Raw genomic sequence first — 21,072 nt, forward strand, 5'->3', positions numbered from 1 at the left:
TAACGATTTTTCTTCATTTTATATTTTATTATTATTTTTTTTATATGGATATGAAAATTGTTACAAAGTTTCATTGTATTAGTTCTTTGTAATCCCTGAATAATAATTTGCTACAATTGAATGCTTATAGTTACAATTGTTCATGTACATAACTTCATATAATATATTAAATTTAGATATGTTTTTTCCATTTACAATAACTTATTTTAGTATCTAATATATATTTATATTATACACACGTATGTATATTTATATTTATGGATAAATATACAGTTATATGTTTATTTATTTTTTTTATCTTTTATTATATTTTCACTTATTAGGGCTTATATATACATGCATATATGTGAAAATATAAAATAAGTAAATTAATATAAATGCCAATATAAGGTCGGGCGTTTTATTCATACATTTTCCTACAACTCCCCCTTTTGGTATTTTCATACATTCATGATTTCATCCCGTTAATTATACTAAATTCCCCTGCATATATAAATCCAATAAAAAATTAAAATTTTTATTCAAAAAAATAAATAGAAATGAGTTCGAATAGCCCCCTTTCAGTTACGCTTGTTGATAACCTCGCGTCATATAATATTCAGAATGAATCCTTTCGTCTAGGAAATGTGGCAATTGAAGGAGATAAATTTATTTGCGTAAAAGAAAATGTAAATGACAACACACAAGTCGTAGTGATAAATTTATATAACCAAATTAGTATTCGTAAGTATATGAAAGCTGATAGTGTTATTATACACCCTAATGATCCAATATTAGCATTAAGAGGTAGCATTAAAAATGCGAATACAATATTTTTGCAAGTATTTAATATAGAAACAAAAGAAAAAATATGTTCATTAAATTTAAATGAACATATAAATTATTGGAAATGGATAAATAATGATACAATTGCAATTGTTTGTGAAAAAAACGTATATCATTGGAACATAGATATGTATAATACAAAAAAAAATAAAGAAAATAATGTACTTACAAAAGTTTTTGAAAAAGCACAAATATTTATTGATAATAATTCACAAATATTATATTATGATACAGATAAAGAAATGAAATGGTGTATATTGTGTGGTATATCTACACAAGATCAAGGAAAAAGTATTGATGGTCATATGCAATTATATTCATGTGAAAAAAAATTGCATCAAATAATTGAAGGATTTATTGGATGCTTTGGTTCATTTATATTTGATAATTGGGATACAAAACCATTATTTTGTTTTATTGAAAAAAAAAAAAATTCAACTATGTCGAGATTACATTTAATGGATATATATAACAGTAAAACAGAAGGAAGTACGCCTTATAAAATTGTAAAAGAAATTAACTTAATAAATGACACATTAAATGATTTCCCTATATATATAAGTATAAATACATTACAAGGTGTTATATATGTTATTACAAAATGCAGTTATGTATATATATTTGATGAAAGTACTTTAACTGAAATAGTAAGAGAAAAAATAAGTGATGATAACATATTTATATGTTGTGATAACAAAAATGGTGAAGGAATAATTGCAGTAAATAAAAAAGGAAAAATATATTATATAACATTAAATTATATTAGTTTAATAAATTCATTAAAAGTATCTAATATAGATGTAAAGGATAAAATAATTAGAAACTTATCATTAAAATATGGATATCCAGGTTGTGATTATATATCTGTATATAAAAAATGTATTAGTGAAATGGATTTTAAAAAAGCATCAAAAATTATATGTTTATTAAAAAACCCAAAAATATTTGAAAAATATTCTAATTCTATATCTGAAGCAATAACAATAATGAATAAAAAAAATATGGATATAAGAATTGTACCACCTTTACGAGCACAACAAGTTTTAAATAGTTTTAAATCATTTCGAAATTCTCAAGGTCAACTATCTCCATTACTTTTATATTTTTCAGTATTATTAGAACTTGATAAATTAAATACGTATGAATCTATTGAATTAGTTAAACCAGTTGTTTTACAAAAAAAAAAAGAATATTTAGAAAAATGGATAAAAGATGATAAATTAGCATGTTCAGAAGAATTGGGAGATTTAGTAAAAGCTTTAGATTTACGATTAGCATTAATCATATATTTAAGATGCGGAGCACATAATAAAATAATTTCTACATACTGTTTGTTAAATATGTTTAATAATGTTATGACATATATTAATAATTATAAGCATATTACAAATTTTGATTTTGTTAATATATTTATTACAATAATTAACTATGAATTTCCTACATCAGGAAATGGAAGTTTTAATTCTGGAAATACTAATGGTAATGATTCGGGTTCTAGTTTAGATTTGCATAATACAGAAAAAAATGAATCCATGGATTTTTTCAATGATAATAATAGTGTTTCTAATTCGAAGGATTTAAGAAATGCTAACAACCTTAGAAATACGAATATTGAAATTGCAACTCAGTATATAAAATTGTTAGGTGATAATAATATTCAATTAGATATTGGAAAAATAGTTGACTATTTATTAAATAATAACAAATTACAGGAAGCTACATCTATATTGTTAGATTACTTAAAAGATAATAAACCAGAACATAAACATTTACAAACCAAAATATTTGAATTTAATTTATATCATAATGTTCAAATTGCTGAAACTATTTTTCAAATGGATATATTTACTTACTATGATAAAAATAGGATAGCATATTTATGTGAAGAGAAAGGATTATATCAAAGGGCTTTAGAAAATTATACTAATATTAATGACATTAAAAGAGTTATAACAAAATCAGCATGCTTTCAAAAAAATGGAAATATTTCAAACAATTTAAATTCAGAAGGCGGATCAGGTAATATGAGCTTACATGGTGGAATATCTCTTGAGTGGATTAAGAACTACTTTTCAACATTAAGTGATTCTGTTTGTCAAGATTTGTTATTTGATTTTATGAAAGGAAATAAAGTAAATATAGAAATTATAATTTCGATTTGTGTTCAATATTATAATAAAATTGGAATTAAAAAAATTGTGAATAAGTTTGAAGAAAATAAAAATTATGAAGGAATATTTTATTTTATTAGTTCTATATTGAATGAGTTACAAAATATGGCCACAGCTGGAAATGCTAATGATATAGGGAAATATAATGATAATAATAGTATTAGTAGTAATAACAATATAAATAATAATTTATCAAGCTCTAGAAGTAATAACGATGATGCATCATCTATTTTGCTAAATTCAGACATTGGTATTGGTACCCAATTTTCTTATGAAAATAATTCGGTTTTAACTATTGAAGATTTACATCATATAATGTTTAAATATATCGAGGCATGTGTAAAAATTAACAATATTCAAGAATTAGATAGAATATGTAAAGACAGAAATGCAAAATATAATCCTGAACAAATAAAAAACTTTTTAAAAGAATGCAAATTATCAGACCCTCGTCCATTAATCTATGTATGTGATATACATAATTTTATAGAAGAATTAGCTGAATATTTATATAAAAATAGTTTGTTAAAATATATTGAAGTATATGTTATTAAGGTGAACCCACATAATGCTCATAAAGTTATTGGAGTTTTATTAGATTTAGATGCATCAGAAGATTTTCTTCTTAACTTATTAAATAATATTAAAAATATATCAAACATTGGTAATTTAATAGATATAGCAGAAAAACGAAACAGACTAAAATTATTGTTACCATGGCTTGAAAGTAGATCTAATGAAGGATATGAAAATATAGAATTACATAATGCTCTAGCAAAAATTTACATCGATTTAAATAAAGATCCTGAAACATTTTTAAAAAATAATAATTTTTACGATAAAAAAATGATTGGAAAATATTGTGAAGATTTAGATCCACATTTGGCATATACTGCATATGAAAGATCAAATGGCCAATGTGATGAAGAACTTATAAATATAACAAGTAAAAATGGTCTCTTTAAATTACAAGCTAAATATTTAGTATCCAGACAATCGATGGGACTATGGTCAATGGTATTAGATGAATCAAATAAATATCGAAAAAATGTAATCGATCAAGTTATAGGTTCAACTTTAATTGAATCAAATAATGCTGATGAAATTACTGTAACAGTTAAAGCATTTATTGAAAAAAAATTAAGTAGTGAATTAATTGAATTGCTAGAAAAAATTGTATTACATAATAGCGAGTTTAGGGATAATAAAAATTTACAAAATTTATTAATTTTAACAGCTATCAAATCAGATTCAAAAAAAGTTATGGAATATATTAACAGACTAGACAATTTTTCAGGTCCACAAATAGCAGCAGTTGCATATGAATACAAATTAAGAGAAGAAGCTTTTGTTATATATAAAAAATTTAATTGCAACACATCTGCTATTTCGGTTTTATTGGATAATATCCTCATCTTTAATAAAAATCAAAAAGGTAAGATGTCAGCAAATGCTCGAAGAAAACAAATCGAGCTTGCTTTATTTAATACTATTAATGATTATTCTGGAAATAATTCTGATGGTTACTTAAATGTTACTAATTTTTCAGGGGCCTTAAGTAGCTCATATAATGAAAAACATGATGGAGCATCATCTCTCTATGGAAGTAATGAAGTATTCCGAAATTATGGAAGTGGACAATTATCTGAATTTGGCGACGAAAATCAAGAGGAACAAGAAATGCAAAAAGAAGAGGAACTTACTAATGTAGAAAACTATGAAGAAGATTTAAATAGAGCTATTGAATTTGCACAAAAATGTAATGTGAATGATGTATGGTTTATATTAGGTAAAGCTCAATTAAAATTGAATAAAATTATCGATGCAATTGATAGTTTTATTAAATCAAATAACGCAGGTGCTTATAAAGAGGTTATAGAAAAATGTAAAGAAAATAATTTTTATGAACAGTTGATAGCCTATTTAAATACATTAAGAGAAGAAAATTCATTAAAAGATGTCTTAGTCGATTCTGAATTATTATATGCATATGCCAAATTAAAAAAAAACGCAGAAATGACAAAGTTTATAGCTAGTACAAATTTAGCAAATATGCAATTAATTGGTGATAGATTATATAAAGAAAAAGAATATGATGCAGCAAAGATATTATATAGCAGTATCCCAAATAATCAAAAACTGACCTTTTGCCATTTAAAATTAAAGGAATATTCATTAGCTATTGAAGCCGCTAAAAAAACAAAAAGTCTTAAAACTTGGAGAGAAGTAAATTTAGTATGTGTAAAATATAAACAATTAAAATTTGCACATGTAGCAGGATTGCAACTTATTATGCATGCAGATCATTTAGATGAAATAATAAAAATTTATGAAAAAAAAAAATATATAAATGAACTATTGAGTTTATTGGAAAACGGGTTAAATAGTGAAAGGGCACATGTAGGAATATATACAGAATTAGGAATGTTATATGCAAAATATAAACCAGAGAAATTAATGGAGTTTATAAGAAGCTATACTAATAAAATGAATACAAGAAAACTAATAGATGTATGCCATAATGAATATTTATTAAAAGAAGCTGTATATTTATATATATCATATGATGAATATAATTTAGCTGTTGATACAATTATTAAACATTCTCCTATTGCTTATCAACCTGATATATTTATGCAAGTAATACATAAAGTAACAAATAGTGATATAATACACAAAGTTATAGATTTTTATATTGAAGAAAATCCATTGAATTTATATAATTTATTAAAGATTTTAGAAAATAAAATTGATAATAATAGATTAGTACAAACAATGAAAAAATCAAATAATTTGCCATTAATACAAAAATATTTAGAAGATATTCAAACACAAAATATTACATCTGTTAATGAAACCCTAAATGAAATTTATTTAGAAAATGATGATTATATTAGTTTAAGAAAATCAATAGATGAATATGACAATTTTAATCAAACAAATTTAATTAATAAATTAGAAAATCACAAATTAGCTGAAATGAGAAGAATTGCAGCATTATTATATAAAAAAAATAAAAAATTTAAAGAAGCTATTAATTTATCAAAAAAAGAAGGGCAAATTAAAGATGCTATTGATATTGCTAGAGTTTCTAAAAATCATCTATATATTGAGGATTTAATTAATTATTTTATTCAAATTAAAAATAAGGAAGCTTTATGTGCCTGCTTAATTGCTTGTTATGATATATTGAAACCTGATTATGTTTTAGAAATTATATGGTTGAGTGGATTTAAAGATCAGGCTATGTTATATTTCATACAAATTATTAGTGACTATACTCAACAAATTGAAACCATGAAAAAACAAATAGAAGATATAGAAAAGGAAAAAAAAATGAACAAATCAGCTCCTAATGATTATTCTGCTAATACTATTTCAAACCAATTCACCTATTCGTTGAATAAAAACTTATCCATTATGCCTCCACAAAATAATTATATTCCAAATAATTCAGACTTTGACAAATATGACATGTTTAATTCAAATACGCATTTTTAAAGTTCATGATTTTTTCTCAACTTAAATAACAACCCGATTTATTTCATATTATTACATATTCATTTTTATACAAAGAAGTTATATGATTACTACATGTGAATTATATTTTTTATGCTTTTTTTATTTTGCCTATTTATTTGCGCTTCGTAAATGATATTTTTTCAAGTATTTATCTCAGATTTTCATCTGACTATCTGGCGAAGCTGTTAAATAGAAAGGCATGCACAAGTACACATATTTTTTTTTTTGTACATGTGTAAAAACCTTGTAACAACACATAAACTTATATAAAGTTAAAATTTTTACATTGAATAATAACGACTGTAAACTTTCATAATTTGAGTATATTATGTCATATTACCTTATAGCCCTTTCTTATATATAATGGAATAAAGCTGATGAAATAAAAAACAATTTTTTTGTTTATATATTTCTTCCGCCTTCAGCCATTTAAGCCTACTACTTCCATATTCAAAATGTTACAAAACATATTTAAAAAAAAGTTAATACTCGAATTACATTTTCCAAACTTTTTATAAAACACAAAATATATGATTAAATAAAAATAAAATGGAATAGTATCAAACATACAAAAGCATAAAATAAACCATAAGCATATACATATATAAAAATGCACAAATATATAAATACTAATAAGTTTAGGAATAAATTCAAATTATTTGTTTATTATACATGTATATATATATACATATGAAATTTGTATATGCTAATAAATATGTGTATACATTTTGTTACATCAAAATATGTATACATATCCATGTTTGTTCAATACTATAGTGAAATAAAATAAAGTTTAGGATAGGTATGAATTGAAAAGGTTAAAATTTTTATCTTAGGTTTTGTTGAATTTTCATTTACATTGATGTTATTTCTTTGTTTTTTTTTTCTTATATAAGTTTATCCTGTTGTCTTATGAAATTAACGCAAGTTGGATCTGCTTCACTAAATGCATATCCCATCAATTCGGATTTGGATGATTTCTGAAAAAGGTAAAAAAAGTAATGACAAACCATGTTTAATTATATAAAATGCAAAAAATATAATAACATATAAGTTGTAAAAATTATAAAGAATAATTTTTTAAACTACCATTTCATCCATGGTATTAGAACCTGTATATTTATATTGAATATTTTTTGTATGCTTAACGTTATCCTCCTGTAAAGTTGGGTAAATTAACATTTTGTTTGCAGAAATATATTAATTGATTTTTTTTTCTTTTATCTTTCAAATAGTGTCTGCCTTACCTCATCTTGAAGGAAGTGATAAGCTTCGGGACAAAAGTTTTTCTTGTAGACCTTATAAATATAATCTCTGGTTAAAGAGGCAAATAAACCTAGCACAAAAACTAGCCAAAAACGAAGGGATCTGACCAACAATCCAGCTACACCTAGAAAACTTTTACTTCCAATGCCAGTAAATGAAAAAGCTATCGCCATAATAATAAAAGAAATAATACTAAAAGAAACTGCAATAATTGGTGATGTGTTTAGATAATATGTTTCTAACAATATTTTTATATTAACTATAACAACTGATAATAAATATGTAACACATCCAACTGACCAAATGCCAAATGGCTCTCCCCCCGAACTTGGTATATTATAATAGGCTAAGAAATATAATGGTATTATAAATACTAATAATCCATGAAAAAGACTATTTAAAACCCATGATATAAACTTATTAATATTAAAATAAAAATTATGTATTCCTAATTTGTATAGGCATGGATTATTTAATGCTGTATTTATGCTAACATCTTTATCTAGAATTGCTAATACAATTATTGGTAATGCTGTGAACATAATATTATATAAATGTATTAAAATTTCAAAGTATATTTTTTGCCCTGAATATAATGAAATTGACCCATATATAAACAATGGGAAAATAAAAACTATATTTTTATAAAACATATATACAACCAATTTGCTTATTCTTCTATATGATAATCTACCATGTATTAATATTAAATTTCTTAAAAATCGAAATTGGCTAATTCCATAATCTGATGAATTAAAAGCTTGTACACCTTCTTGTCCTCTTATTCCAATACCTATATTAGCCATCTTAATCATATTACAATCATTTGCACCATCACCAATAGCTAAAGTATTTTTTTTTAATAATCTATTTGCAGATGAAACTATGGAACCTTTTTGATAAGGACTAACACGCCCACATATAACTGATGAGCATTTATCAGCCAAATAAAAAAATTTTCTTTCAAAGGCTTCACTAAGTAATATGTCCAATACACTACCATCTACTATTAAGACGTTATTATTTGAAGTCATATCCTCTTTATATATATCATGATCTAATGCTAAACTATCAATACTTTTATATTTACTAGATAATACTTTTTTAAAAAAAGATTCTTCTACTTTATTTGTATCAAAATTAAAATGTAACAAACTTAATGATTTTTCTATATATATTATATCTTCATCTAATTTTTTCATTAATAAATCTTCACTGAGTGCTAATTCTTCGGTATATATGAATTGTTCAGAACCATTATCTATTAAGTTAGTTGCAATACCAATATTAATAGCTGTTTCAATTTTATCACCAGTTAGCATCCATACATGTATACCGGCTAGCCTTAAATCTTCAATAGTTGAACCAACACCTTCTTGTAATTTATCTTCTATACCTGTAACTCCTTGTAATATTAAATCGTTTTCAATACCTTCAGCAATCTTTTCTACATTTTCTTCTCTGCCATTTAAACTTAAAGATGCTTCTTTATATGATTTATACCATATAGCAAATTCTTCTGGCTTTAATTCTTTATATGCAATGCACAAGGTTCTTAATCCTTCATCTGCATATGTTTCCATATGCTCTATTGTTAAATCATCTACGTCGGTTTTGTTTGCTAACTTTTTTATAATTACACATCCTGCTCCTTTGCAAAATACTACTATTTTATGTTTCTTTGTATTTTCGCAATTTATTACATCATTATTTGTTCCCATCTTTTTATCTTTATTATTATTTTTTTTACTTTCTTTTTTTCCATTTTTTTTCACATCACTGTTGGATGCATTGTCCTTGACTTCTCCTGCGGCTGCAGGTGAAATGTTCGATTCATTTTCCGTCGATATATTGACTGAGCTATCTCCCATACCATTACCATTTGGGGGATGAGGCATAGTTTTATTATTGGTGGGGGATGTCTTGGTGTCTTCATTGGATATTACTGGAATTCGACAAACAATAGTGCTCATTTTTCTTTTACTGGTAAATTCCACAGTAGCTAAAATATCTATTTCATATATCTTATCAAATATTTTAATTCCACATTTTCCATCCTTTCGATAAAGAAAAGTAATACCAAAATGTTTGGCTGCATATACTAAAGCCTCTTCATCAGGACTACTAGAAGAATATGTGTTCACATCATCACTACTATCGCACATAACACAATGGTTGATTGCTAGATGAAGGAAAAAATATATTAAAGAAGCATGATTAAAATGATTAACATCTTTTAAATGATCTACTAATTTTTTATCAATAATGTTCACATTTGGGGTTTTGTTTTGGGGGCATGAATCTACTGGTTCGGGAGGAATAGGAATATTATTTTTTTTTAAAATTTTTCTTTTAATTTCTGTTAAGCCAGTTCCATATGATATACCATTTATTGCACATTTTCTAAACTCCATAACATTACGTGTTAATGTTCCAGTTTTATCAGAAAAAATATATTCGATTTGTCCCAATTCTTCTATTAAACTTGAAGTTCTGGGTATTGCATTAAAAGTTATATAATTTTTTTCTTTAGGATCTTTAAAAGTTCGCATTCTCGTGGTTTTTTTTTTGATTATATCATTATTTTCATCTTTGCTAGTTGGCATTATTTTTGTAGAATCAGAAGTATTAATATCATTTTTTTTATCAGTGTCAAACACTGATTTATCTTCATTCAAATTATTATTTATTTCATCCATTTCTATAGAAACGGTTTTTTTTGATTCTATAGACTTTTGTCTGGATTCTCCATAAGATGGGATATTTTCCTCCACCTTATAAATCATATTATTATCACATGATATAAAATATGCTTGTATAACTTTAACAAAACTCATAGTAACAATTAAACAAATGGGTATAAAATTAGCAGTAATAACTATCCATGAAAAAAATGATATAACGCCACTAACAAATGGAGTTTTGGGTTCTACTAAATTAAATGGCAAATATTTAAACTTGCTCTTTTTTGAAAAACTAACAATTACAGCACTATAATATGCAGATACGATACACATAAATACTTGAATTAGCCATATGATGATAGTTAATTTATTTGTTAATATTTCAAGTTTACTATATTTTAAAACTGGTTTTAATGAGTTCATTTGTATTTTTGTCTCTTTCCCTATATATATAGCTATACCTATTATCCAATCTATGTTTTTTAATTTACACCCTCGTAAAACAAAATTCTTTTCATCAAATGGTAACTTAACATAGTTATCATCATTTTTATAACTATATAAATTATCATTTGATTTGTTTTCAATAGAATTATTATTTTTCATTCCCTCTCCATGGCTTGCTCCTCCAGATATACTTTTTTTAATTTCTTTATTATTTGTTAGATCAGTATTTACATCACTTTCTAAATAAATAGCGCCATTCATAGTAGATAAATTTTTATTTGGCTTTTCGCTTAAAATATAACCTCTTAATTTTTTTGCTTTTTCAATAGCTTCATCAATATTATATGTTAAACTTTTAAATATATATTTATTAACTTCCTTAACTTTTAAATTTGTTTCACCATCTAAACTCGATGTTTCAGCAAAGCATATTCCATTGGGGTCACTTGAACTTAACAATAAAATATCTGCACAAAAAAAATCGGACCTTCTACATATTATTATATCCCCTACTTCAATATCTTTCCATCTTTTTTGTATTGTCCCATCTATATTTTCTAATTTATCATCATAATTCCTCATAAAATAATTTGTGTCAGCTACCTCATCAGTATCTTCATCATTCTCATCATCATAATAACTTTCAATACTATCTATTTTCTTAGTTTTGTGTACGAATAATTTTTTTATGTATCGAATAAATTTAATAAATATATTACTACTAGTATTAGGTTGTGATAAATTCTCATCACTTATAACATAACATATTCTGTTGTTTTCAATTTTATCAGTTTTATGTCTATTCCAATCTTCGTATGCATCATTTATAGCATTAGCAATTAATACAATTGATAAAGGAAATAATATTGTGGGAATTCTATTCGTTGCGGTTAATTCAGGAACTAGTTGTAATACTCCGATGATAAAAAAGTATACGTTTGATATTTTATGGAATTGCTCATATGCGTTTAAAAATATAAAATTAAAAACTGTATATTTAGAAGTAATCACTGAATTTGTATGGCGCCTTTTGTTCACGCCATTGATGCTTATTTGTGTTTCATTTGCCTCACTAAAAAAAAAAAAAAATGAAAAAAAATGTATACATACAATAGATATATAATAAGCATGAATATAGGGTAAAAAAAATTATTGTTCTGTTTTTTTATTTGGTTATTTAAGCATTACACATTATTCCCCTTTATATGTTTCGGCATTTTCTTATAAAGCAGTAATGCGATTACCACCTGTTTCCTATTTCCCTTTTATGGGTATTTAATTTATGTAATTTTAGCATATATTTAAAAATAATTAAATCATACAGTATTTTTTTTCGTTTTCTTTTTTGTTGTAGTTACTTTAAAACTATACTAAAATAATAATAATACATTTTTTAGAATTATATATTAATAATAATTTTAAAAATAAAAATTAAAAAAATTAAAAAAATAATGCATAAAAAGAAATAAAATCTTGACAAGACTAATAGAAAGTAAAAAATAAAATAATAGTCATTATAAATATAAATAAAATGTAAATATAAAATAATAATCGTCATAAAAACTGATGTAAAGTTAATCCAACTACATAAAATTTTTTTTATAATTATGTTTATGCATATTTGTGTATATTCACTGGAAATTATATTAGTAGTACGGCGGGGTATTTAATAAATTTATATGAATATATCATTTTAGATTTTAAGGTTTTTTAAATAATCGAAAATTAAAAAATAATTAACTTAATCATTATGCAATATTTAAAATATGTATTTTTATATACTTTTTTAATATATTAAACTTTTATATTAGTGAGTATGCTTTACAGTTATAAATGTTTAAAACTTAAATTATTTATTTTTCTATTAACAATATAACATTATTTTTATTTTACCGTAATAAAGACAAAAATATATATAATTTAATAAATCCAAATATTATTCATGTATTTAACCAATTGCATACTATTTGGGAATGCATACATGTTTATAGGCATTGTAAAAAAATAAGGATATCAAATATGCAATTGGAGAATTTTATATATATTACTTTTATGGGTAATCGTTTTTTATAAATAGATCGATATTTTCGGTTTTAATATTATATAGGTGTTGCATTACAAACCTAATTGGAGAATATGCTAAATACATTTATTATTTAAAAATGTGATATAATATTAAACTATATTAAATAAATCAGTTATTGTTTTTTTTTCCTCTACCTTTTATTCGCTTCTTTAAAATAAATAAATCAAACCCTTATAACCATTTTCAATAGATATAATATATTTAATTAATACTAATGAAATGAGTATTCGTTGTGATGCAAATGAGGATAGGGAGTATATATATATTTTATTCGTTTGTTGATTATTTTATTAATTATATCTAGCAATATATAGATATCCCTTGCTTCCACGTAACTACTTCTATAGCAACCATACTATATTTGCCACTTCATTGGCAATTTATATAACAAAAAAAATAAGGCGCACATATGTATATCTTATTACTATATATAATATAAATACATGAAATTTATGCATTATTTTATATAGTTGCCTTTGCTATTTGGAAAAAGGAAAGGCAATATAATTCTATTCAAATTATTTAAATAGTTTTCTATACATTCACAATTTCCCAGTGTAGGAATATTAAATGTGGGGATAATAATTTTTTTATATTTATGGGCAAAATAAGTTCGTATATATATACATATGTGAATGTATTAATTTGTGGCGTATATAATAATGTTGTTTGGTTGTAGGAGAGATTGCAGTTTTAAAGAAAAGAGCTAACGATCCCTTGATGTATATACATATTTGGCGATGAAATGAAAAAAAATATTTAATAGTTTGCTTTTATACGAAAAATGAATGCACATAAATAAGTAAGCATATGCATATATATACATTTATGGTATTGTATTATATACATATTTAAATAAATGTCTGTTTTATGACTCTATTTGACACCAATTAAATCCTACAATTTGCATATCATTTATTTGTGCAATGTTATAAGAAGTATTATAATTATTAAATTTTACTCTGGTTATATAATTTTCTCCTCTATATATTGGTATACCGGTTATATTATCTTTATACTCTTCTTTTATTAATAGCAGTATAAAACTAATTCTATGTAAGCCTGTACCCTTTTTTATAGAGGGACCATTATATGGCAATAATGTTATACAATTTTTTTCTGTTCCTTTTAATAATTCTTTAGATTTTATACCTGAAACAGCCCAATGAATATATTCACTTCCATCTGGTCTTTTTCGTGAAGGAAAATCGGGATCAATCATAAATAAAACAAAGCAATAACCATCTGGTGGAGCTTCGGAAAATCGAACATTTCTTGGTACACTTCCAGTTCCAGAAATATCTAATATATTCCCGTTTTTTACTTCCTTTCCTGCTTTAAAGCTTATAAAAATATCTACACTTAAATTTATATCTTCATTTGGGAATATATTGGGTATTATTTTTTCCTTCTTCAATTCTTCTATTGTGGGAATTGCCATTTTTAACAGGTTATTATACTATGCTTAAAATATATTGCCTATATGTGTATATATATTCCTATATGAAAAAAATGGTATATTGGGGGAAGTTCGGAAATTTCTTTGTCTATATTGCTAAAATAGATTCAAAAAAATTGGATATATAATTTATGTTTGCTACGAAATAAAAATTAAAATTATGTATATCCTTTATTATAAAATTATTTTTTGTAATATTTTTAAAGTGTTATAAAAAAAGACAATTTGTTATTTTTATCATCGCATTTTAATTGAAAATAATTTGATTAAAGCATTAAAAAAAAATTGTTTTATGTATATAGTATTTGGAATTTTTGCATTTTTTCCTTTGATATAAATTCAGCTATATGTAAACAGTAATTATATTATTGTTTGCTCTTTATATTTATTCTTAATAAAAATCTGTCAATATATTTGTGCGCATGTGTAGATATTGTGCCGTTGCAATTTTAATACTTAAATTATGAAATATAAAAAATAAAAAGCGTTATATTTATATACCTTTTATTTGTTAATATAGTATATTAAAATTTTTTTTATTCTTACATTATTGCCAGATATATATACATACATTTTTTTAAGCTATTTTTATTTGCATGCGCACCATTTTTAAATCTTTTGTTCTGTAAGCATTTATATATATACTAACACCATCAAATAATATCTCTTTTTTTGTGCATAGGTATTTTTATTATCAACATGACATGTTTTGGCTTATTAAACTGTGAAAAATATTTTTTCTATATATATATATACGTATACATATTTACATATATCCGTTGTTTCAACAAATGTAATACATATAAGAGTAATATGATACAGACATTTATATGAATAATTTTTTTTTTAATAACTTCCTTAATTTTCAAAATGATCAATTTTCACACAAATTGTTTCTTAAGATAGTAAAAATAGCAAACTAAATTTAGGGGAATATATATATTGCTTGTATTTTTTAACCCTTGTCTAGTACCCTTTTTTCGTTTAATTTTAACGTAATTTTTGATTTTCTACAGAATAAAAGTGCCACCAAATATTAAAATTCATGCATATGCATATATTATTTTCATTTTTTTGTAATTAAAAGAAAGATAAAATAAAATAATCCTAGATATATTTTATGAATGATAAATTATTGGAATCGTCAAAAAAATAAAATGTAACCCACAGTATTTTTTTATATACAACGATTTATTTACTGAATCCTATACTTTTATTTTTCATGCATGTTTTTATCTTATATTTACCTATATATACTATACTTTTTATAAAAGCAAAAATAGAAACTATAACGATGTCTAGTCATAATGATAAAGTGTAAAATGGTACCTTACAAATTTTAAATATATAAATATAGACATAAAATTAAAAATATACATTTAACGCTTGTCTGAAGTGATGATTATAGAAGTTCATTTAAAAACCAGGTATAGGCAGTTATAAAATATATAAATAGTATTTCAAAAGTGATAAGTAGATGAAAAGGTTTGAAGCATAAACATTTTTAGCTCAGCACTGAAGTACCACTATTTATGTAATTCAAAAATAAAAAAATTTGGGAATACAAAATATACCCATTTATGTTGTGTGTATATACAAAATGATTGATGATTTAGAATCTCTAATTCAAAAAACATCCGTGGAAGAGAAAGATAATTGTCTAAATGTGCGTCTGTATATAATACAATTTCTATTTATATTTATTGTTTGCTTTGTAATTTTTCTTTTTTTCTTTATATTATTTTTTCTCGGCGTTTTCTAAATTTACATATTACCAATTAATTTATTAAGACTGTGCGTATTTTCAATATTATTTTTTTTTAAGAAAATATATTTTTTTAATAATTATATGTATCTATATAATTTGCAAGCATACAGTTAAAATACTGGAGTAATTGATCTGTCATAAAATGAAGTATATAATATTTTTTTATATAAAGAAACCCATAAGCGTTTTGGAAAATATTTTCAGGTTTTTATATTTGCAATAATTAAAATGGTATTATGCATGTACCATTTGGAAATCTAGAACAATCACAAATAAATAAGATGGAAGCAAACTTAATTATCCAAATGTACATAAAGCTATTTTTGCTTTTTATGATATATATACCTTTTTTAATCTTTTTACTTGTCGCATTTAAATAGTATTTATTTTATTTTTAAATAAAATACATGCATAACGCATTTTCAAATTGCTATAAAAATCCCTTTTATTTCAAGAACGGGAATATCAGATTCTCCCATATAAGTAAATCGCATGAATAATAAATAAATATACTATGCCCAAACATATAACATCGCAGACACTAATGCAAGCCAATTGTTGTCATATGATATTTTTACGCGAAATATTATACATATACTAACAATCTTTGAATAAAATATATATTTACTTTGGTAATAGTACGAAATTTCAAGAAAAGTATAATAATAAATATATATATATATATATATATATATATATATATATTATATAAAGTAAATTTTTAAAAAAAAGGAATTGAAATTTTTTAAGCAAACGTATTTACCAATCCGAGCAAATAATTATTGCGCACACAAATGTCCACATATTTAATGAAAAGGAATTAAAACCTATAACTACGACATTTGTTAATCTATATAATAAAATTTTATTGAATTTTTCATAGTATCTTTTTACAGTTTTAATATTTAAAATAAATATACATTAATTTCTATATATTATTAATTTTGATGATATAAATAAAATTGCTTTACTCTTTCTTCATCAAATCAAAGGAAAATATTTTATGTTTTTTTTTTTTTTGAATAAAATTCTAGCTATTTAGTATAAGGGAAATATATATAACTCCAAATTAATATTAAAAATGCCAAAAATAGAAGCTATAATAGCGCCTTCAGTACTTGCTTCTAATATTAGCAAGCTCGCGGAAGAAACTAAAAGAATGGAAGATTTGGGAGCGGAATGGATACACTTAGATGTTATGGATATGCATTTTGTTCCAAATTTATCATTTGGTCCTCCTGTTATTAATAATTTAAAAAAATATACAAACAATATATTTTTTGATGTACATTTAATGGTAGAAAATCCAGAAAGATATGTTAGTTTATTGAAAACATCTAATCAATTAACATTTCATTTTGAAGCCTTAAATGAAGATGTTGAAAAGTGTATAGAACTAGCGAGAATAATTAAAAACAATAATATGTGGTGCGGAATTTCTATTAAACCGAAAACAAGTGTAGAAAAACTCGTTCCAATAATCGATACTAATTTAATAGATACAGTTTTAGTTATGACAGTAGAACCGGGATTTGGGGGGCAATCATTTATGCATGATATGATGAGTAAAGTTTCTTTTCTTAGAAAAAAATATAAAAATTTAAATATTCAAGTTGATGGGGGATTAAATATAGAAACTACTGAAATATCTGCATCGCATGGAGCCAATATTATTGTTGCTGGCACTAGTATTTTTAATGCCGAAGACCCACAATTTGTTATTAATACTATGAGAAATTCAATACAAAAATATTTGCAAAATTAGTTATCTATGTTTTTTCTAAGACACACAAAATATCCATGCATGTAGTACACATACATATATATATTATGCAAAAAATGTTTAGCTATTTGCGCATTGTTTATGTTTCGATTTTTTAGTTCACTACGTCTTAAGCATATTGTAGTCCATATTTTTTTGATTAAGAAGTGGGACTATTATATTCATCATATATACATTAATTAAAATATGGCCATATCTCTATGTATCGTTTTTTTCATATATATAACACTAAATTCTTTAATTATATAAATATATACTCAGTTAAAAATAATAAGTTGGATAAATAATCTATCTACGAAACGTGAGTATATAAAATAATAAAACTAAATAGACACCAAGGTACAAAAATTATCGGTAAAAAAATATTTATATGCTGTTATAGATAATCAAATAAATAACGGTACAATAAATATAATAACGGATTTAATATCAAAAAAAAATAATAAAATAGTAATAATAATGGTAATCCATGTGTAGTGACATAAACTAAACGGTGGACTGTACACAGAAAAAATTATATTTGAGTCTATTAAGAATTTTCACATTTTCATCAATGAATTATATGGAAAGGGTTGCAGCTAACCTTAAACAGCATAGAAAAGTAGTACCTGTTTTATTTAACACATTTTAGTAATTTTATAAAATGCACACATATATGTATATGCGCGATCTATACAAAATTGTCGATGCAGATACTATGTCTATAATGCAATATATAACGATAAAACTGTGAATTAAACATACATGCAATTTATCTCTTATAATTTCCTAATTATAATTAAAATACAGAATCACTCATGCATATTTTAACGGATTCCTTTATTATTTTACTATTATTTTTTTATACATTTTTATTTATTCTTCGCATCTATTAAGCGTTTAAAAGATACTTCTATTATCTATTTGTATGTTTATGTAAAGGTAACACTACGAATAGATAATTATAAATTTGAAAAGAAAAAAACTTATTATTAAAACATTCCTAATAGCTGAAATAAGCCTTATAATTAAATATTCCTTTTTTGCTTATTCTTCCAGCACTTTTACAACGTCCTCTTTCTTATTATACAAAATTTACATATTAGCATGATAAGGAACAAAATTATAATTTCTCTCTATATTCACATTATTATTATTTCTTATGTGAAATTTGTTTTTGAAAGGGTCTGGAATCTCATTTGAATCGTAATAGTTATATGTAGGCTTTATCATTTTGGTTGCATTTTTATTATGAAAATTATATCCTTTATTTTTATTGTTATTTTTATTTTTTCTATTAATATTGGCATTTCCTCCATTTCTCAAGCTTCCAAAATCATTGATATTACTAATATTGCTAGCATCTATCATGTTATTATTATTGCAGACATTTATATTCAACATTGTATTATTAGTGGAATTATTAATTTTTTTGCTTGTCTTAAAATTTTTAGGATTATGTTTGAGCATCTCATTTAATAGTTTTGAATTAACATCATCTGGATTACGTAATACATGTAAAAGTATATCTAATTTTTCCATATTATTTTTTACTAGTTTCTTCCATTTTTTTGCTGATATTAATACATGATCGGGATGATGGCAAAAAGAGCAGTCATCGCCATTCATGCATATGTTTCCATTATAGACATGGGCACAAGGCTTACACACTCTTTGTTCATGCTCTAAATCTTGAGAACACTTTTTATAATATTTAAATAATTTTTGCACTGATAGATTTTTTGATATACATTTTGTTGTATTTAAATTATTTGAATCACATGAATTCATTATGATGTGTTCATTGAATATATTTCCGGTATTTAATTTATTTATATTTGAATCATCAAGAATATCATTTGTTTTTATTAAATTCATTTTAGTAAATGTGCTAGAAATTTCTGAGCTATCTATGGCATCAAATGTATATGTTTTAATTGTGTCATGTAGTGATGATGGTGTATTATTTATTTCATCAAAGAAATTGTATTCATTGTTTACATTTTTTTGTATTCCCGAATCACCACCTATAGTATATCTTCTTCCTCGTGTAGAGCAATAAATCATATTATTATTTGGTGATATAGATATACAAGCTTGTTCATTTAATGTCCCATTTTTATTTTCTGCATATATATAAATATTATTATTATTAAAAATTATATTATTTCTTATATCATTCTCATTACTATACTTTGCCGGTAATGTCCTAAAATTCTTAAATGTAGAATAATCGATATCGTCTATATTTTCTTGAATGTTTTCAATTTCTGAAAATCTTTTATTTACAACATAATTTGTTTTCTTTGTTGTATAATCTGCGTAATTTGATAATGCTCTACATATATCACTATTTATATCAGAACATATTTGTTCTTCATTTTCTTGATTCATCTGTACTAAAGAATCAAAAATATATTTTTTTTGCCGCAAAAGCAATTCATGGTCTATATATTTTTCTTCATTCATACTTTGCAAATTTTCTTGGAAATTATTATTGCACAATGCATATTTCGCCACAGGAGAAACATTGTTCATCTTTCATAAAATTTATTTTCTATTTGTTATATTTACTATATTAATGCTATATTTCTACTACAAATTATATTACTATATGTACTACGAATGTATTGCTATCTTATGGAATATTACTGAAAATGTAGGAACTCAGTAAGTTAAGAAAAGAAAGAATGTGCAATGTACAAAAAAAAATAAATAATAAAATAAATAAAGTAATAAAATAATATAATAGTAAAAAAAAAAATAAAATAATATAAAAAAAAGTGTATGTACATATAAAAATAAAAAAATAAAAATCACGTACACTCGTTGGACTTTTGGAGTACATCCACAGTAGGGCTTTTAGAAAAGCCTTTAAAATTGGTGTAATTAATTGATCATGCACATGAATAAATATATTTATAAATATTCATTGTATATATTTTATTTTTGTACGTTTTTTTAATATATCTGATTTTCAATATATCCGAAAAAAAAATATACTATATCATTAGACTAAAAAAAAGTGTAATATATTTGCAAGCATACATAAAAATTTTAATTTAAATGTAAAGCTTTTGTA

At 23.8% G+C, this 21,072-nt stretch overlaps 5 protein-coding genes across 5 annotated transcripts; 2 read left to right on the forward strand and 3 right to left on the reverse strand.

The window, feature by feature from the left end:
- Positions 1–539: 539 nt before the first annotated feature.
- On the forward strand, positions 540–6,497 carry PVVCY_1403690 (clathrin heavy chain, putative; the record flags this gene model as incomplete). Its single annotated transcript, XM_008624661.1, has 1 exon — positions 540–6,497. The coding sequence occupies one exon, from the start codon at positions 540–542 to the stop codon at positions 6,495–6,497; it is 5,958 nt and encodes a 1,985-aa protein (XP_008622883.1).
- Positions 6,498–7,405: 908 nt separating this feature from the next.
- PVVCY_1403700 (aminophospholipid-transporting P-ATPase, putative) lies at positions 7,406–12,132 on the reverse strand (the record flags this gene model as incomplete). The annotated part of the gene is made up of 4 exons (XM_008624660.2): positions 7,406–7,498; positions 7,608–7,676; positions 7,766–11,987; positions 12,104–12,132. 4 exons carry the CDS (start codon positions 12,130–12,132, stop codon positions 7,406–7,408), a joined length of 4,413 nt encoding a protein of 1,470 aa, XP_008622882.2.
- A 1,737-nt stretch (positions 12,133–13,869) lies between these two features.
- PVVCY_1403710 (raf kinase inhibitor, putative) lies at positions 13,870–14,442 on the reverse strand (the record flags this gene model as incomplete). Its single annotated transcript, XM_008624659.1, has 1 exon — positions 13,870–14,442. The coding sequence occupies one exon, from the start codon at positions 14,440–14,442 to the stop codon at positions 13,870–13,872; it is 573 nt and encodes a 190-aa protein (XP_008622881.1).
- A 2,867-nt stretch (positions 14,443–17,309) lies between these two features.
- On the forward strand, positions 17,310–17,993 carry PVVCY_1403720 (ribulose-phosphate 3-epimerase, putative; the record flags this gene model as incomplete). Its single annotated transcript, XM_008624658.1, has 1 exon — positions 17,310–17,993. One exon carries the CDS (start codon positions 17,310–17,312, stop codon positions 17,991–17,993), a length of 684 nt encoding a protein of 227 aa, XP_008622880.1.
- Positions 17,994–19,085: 1,092 nt separating this feature from the next.
- On the reverse strand, positions 19,086–20,528 carry PVVCY_1403730 (zinc finger protein, putative; the record flags this gene model as incomplete). The annotated part of the gene is made up of 1 exon (XM_008624657.1): positions 19,086–20,528. One exon carries the CDS (start codon positions 20,526–20,528, stop codon positions 19,086–19,088), a length of 1,443 nt encoding a protein of 480 aa, XP_008622879.1.
- Between the last annotated feature and the right edge of the window lie 544 nt (positions 20,529–21,072).

This window comes from Plasmodium vinckei (assembly GCF_900681995.1).
Source record: "Plasmodium vinckei vinckei genome assembly, chromosome: PVVCY_14".
Taxonomy (NCBI): domain Eukaryota; phylum Apicomplexa; class Aconoidasida; order Haemosporida; family Plasmodiidae; genus Plasmodium; species Plasmodium vinckei.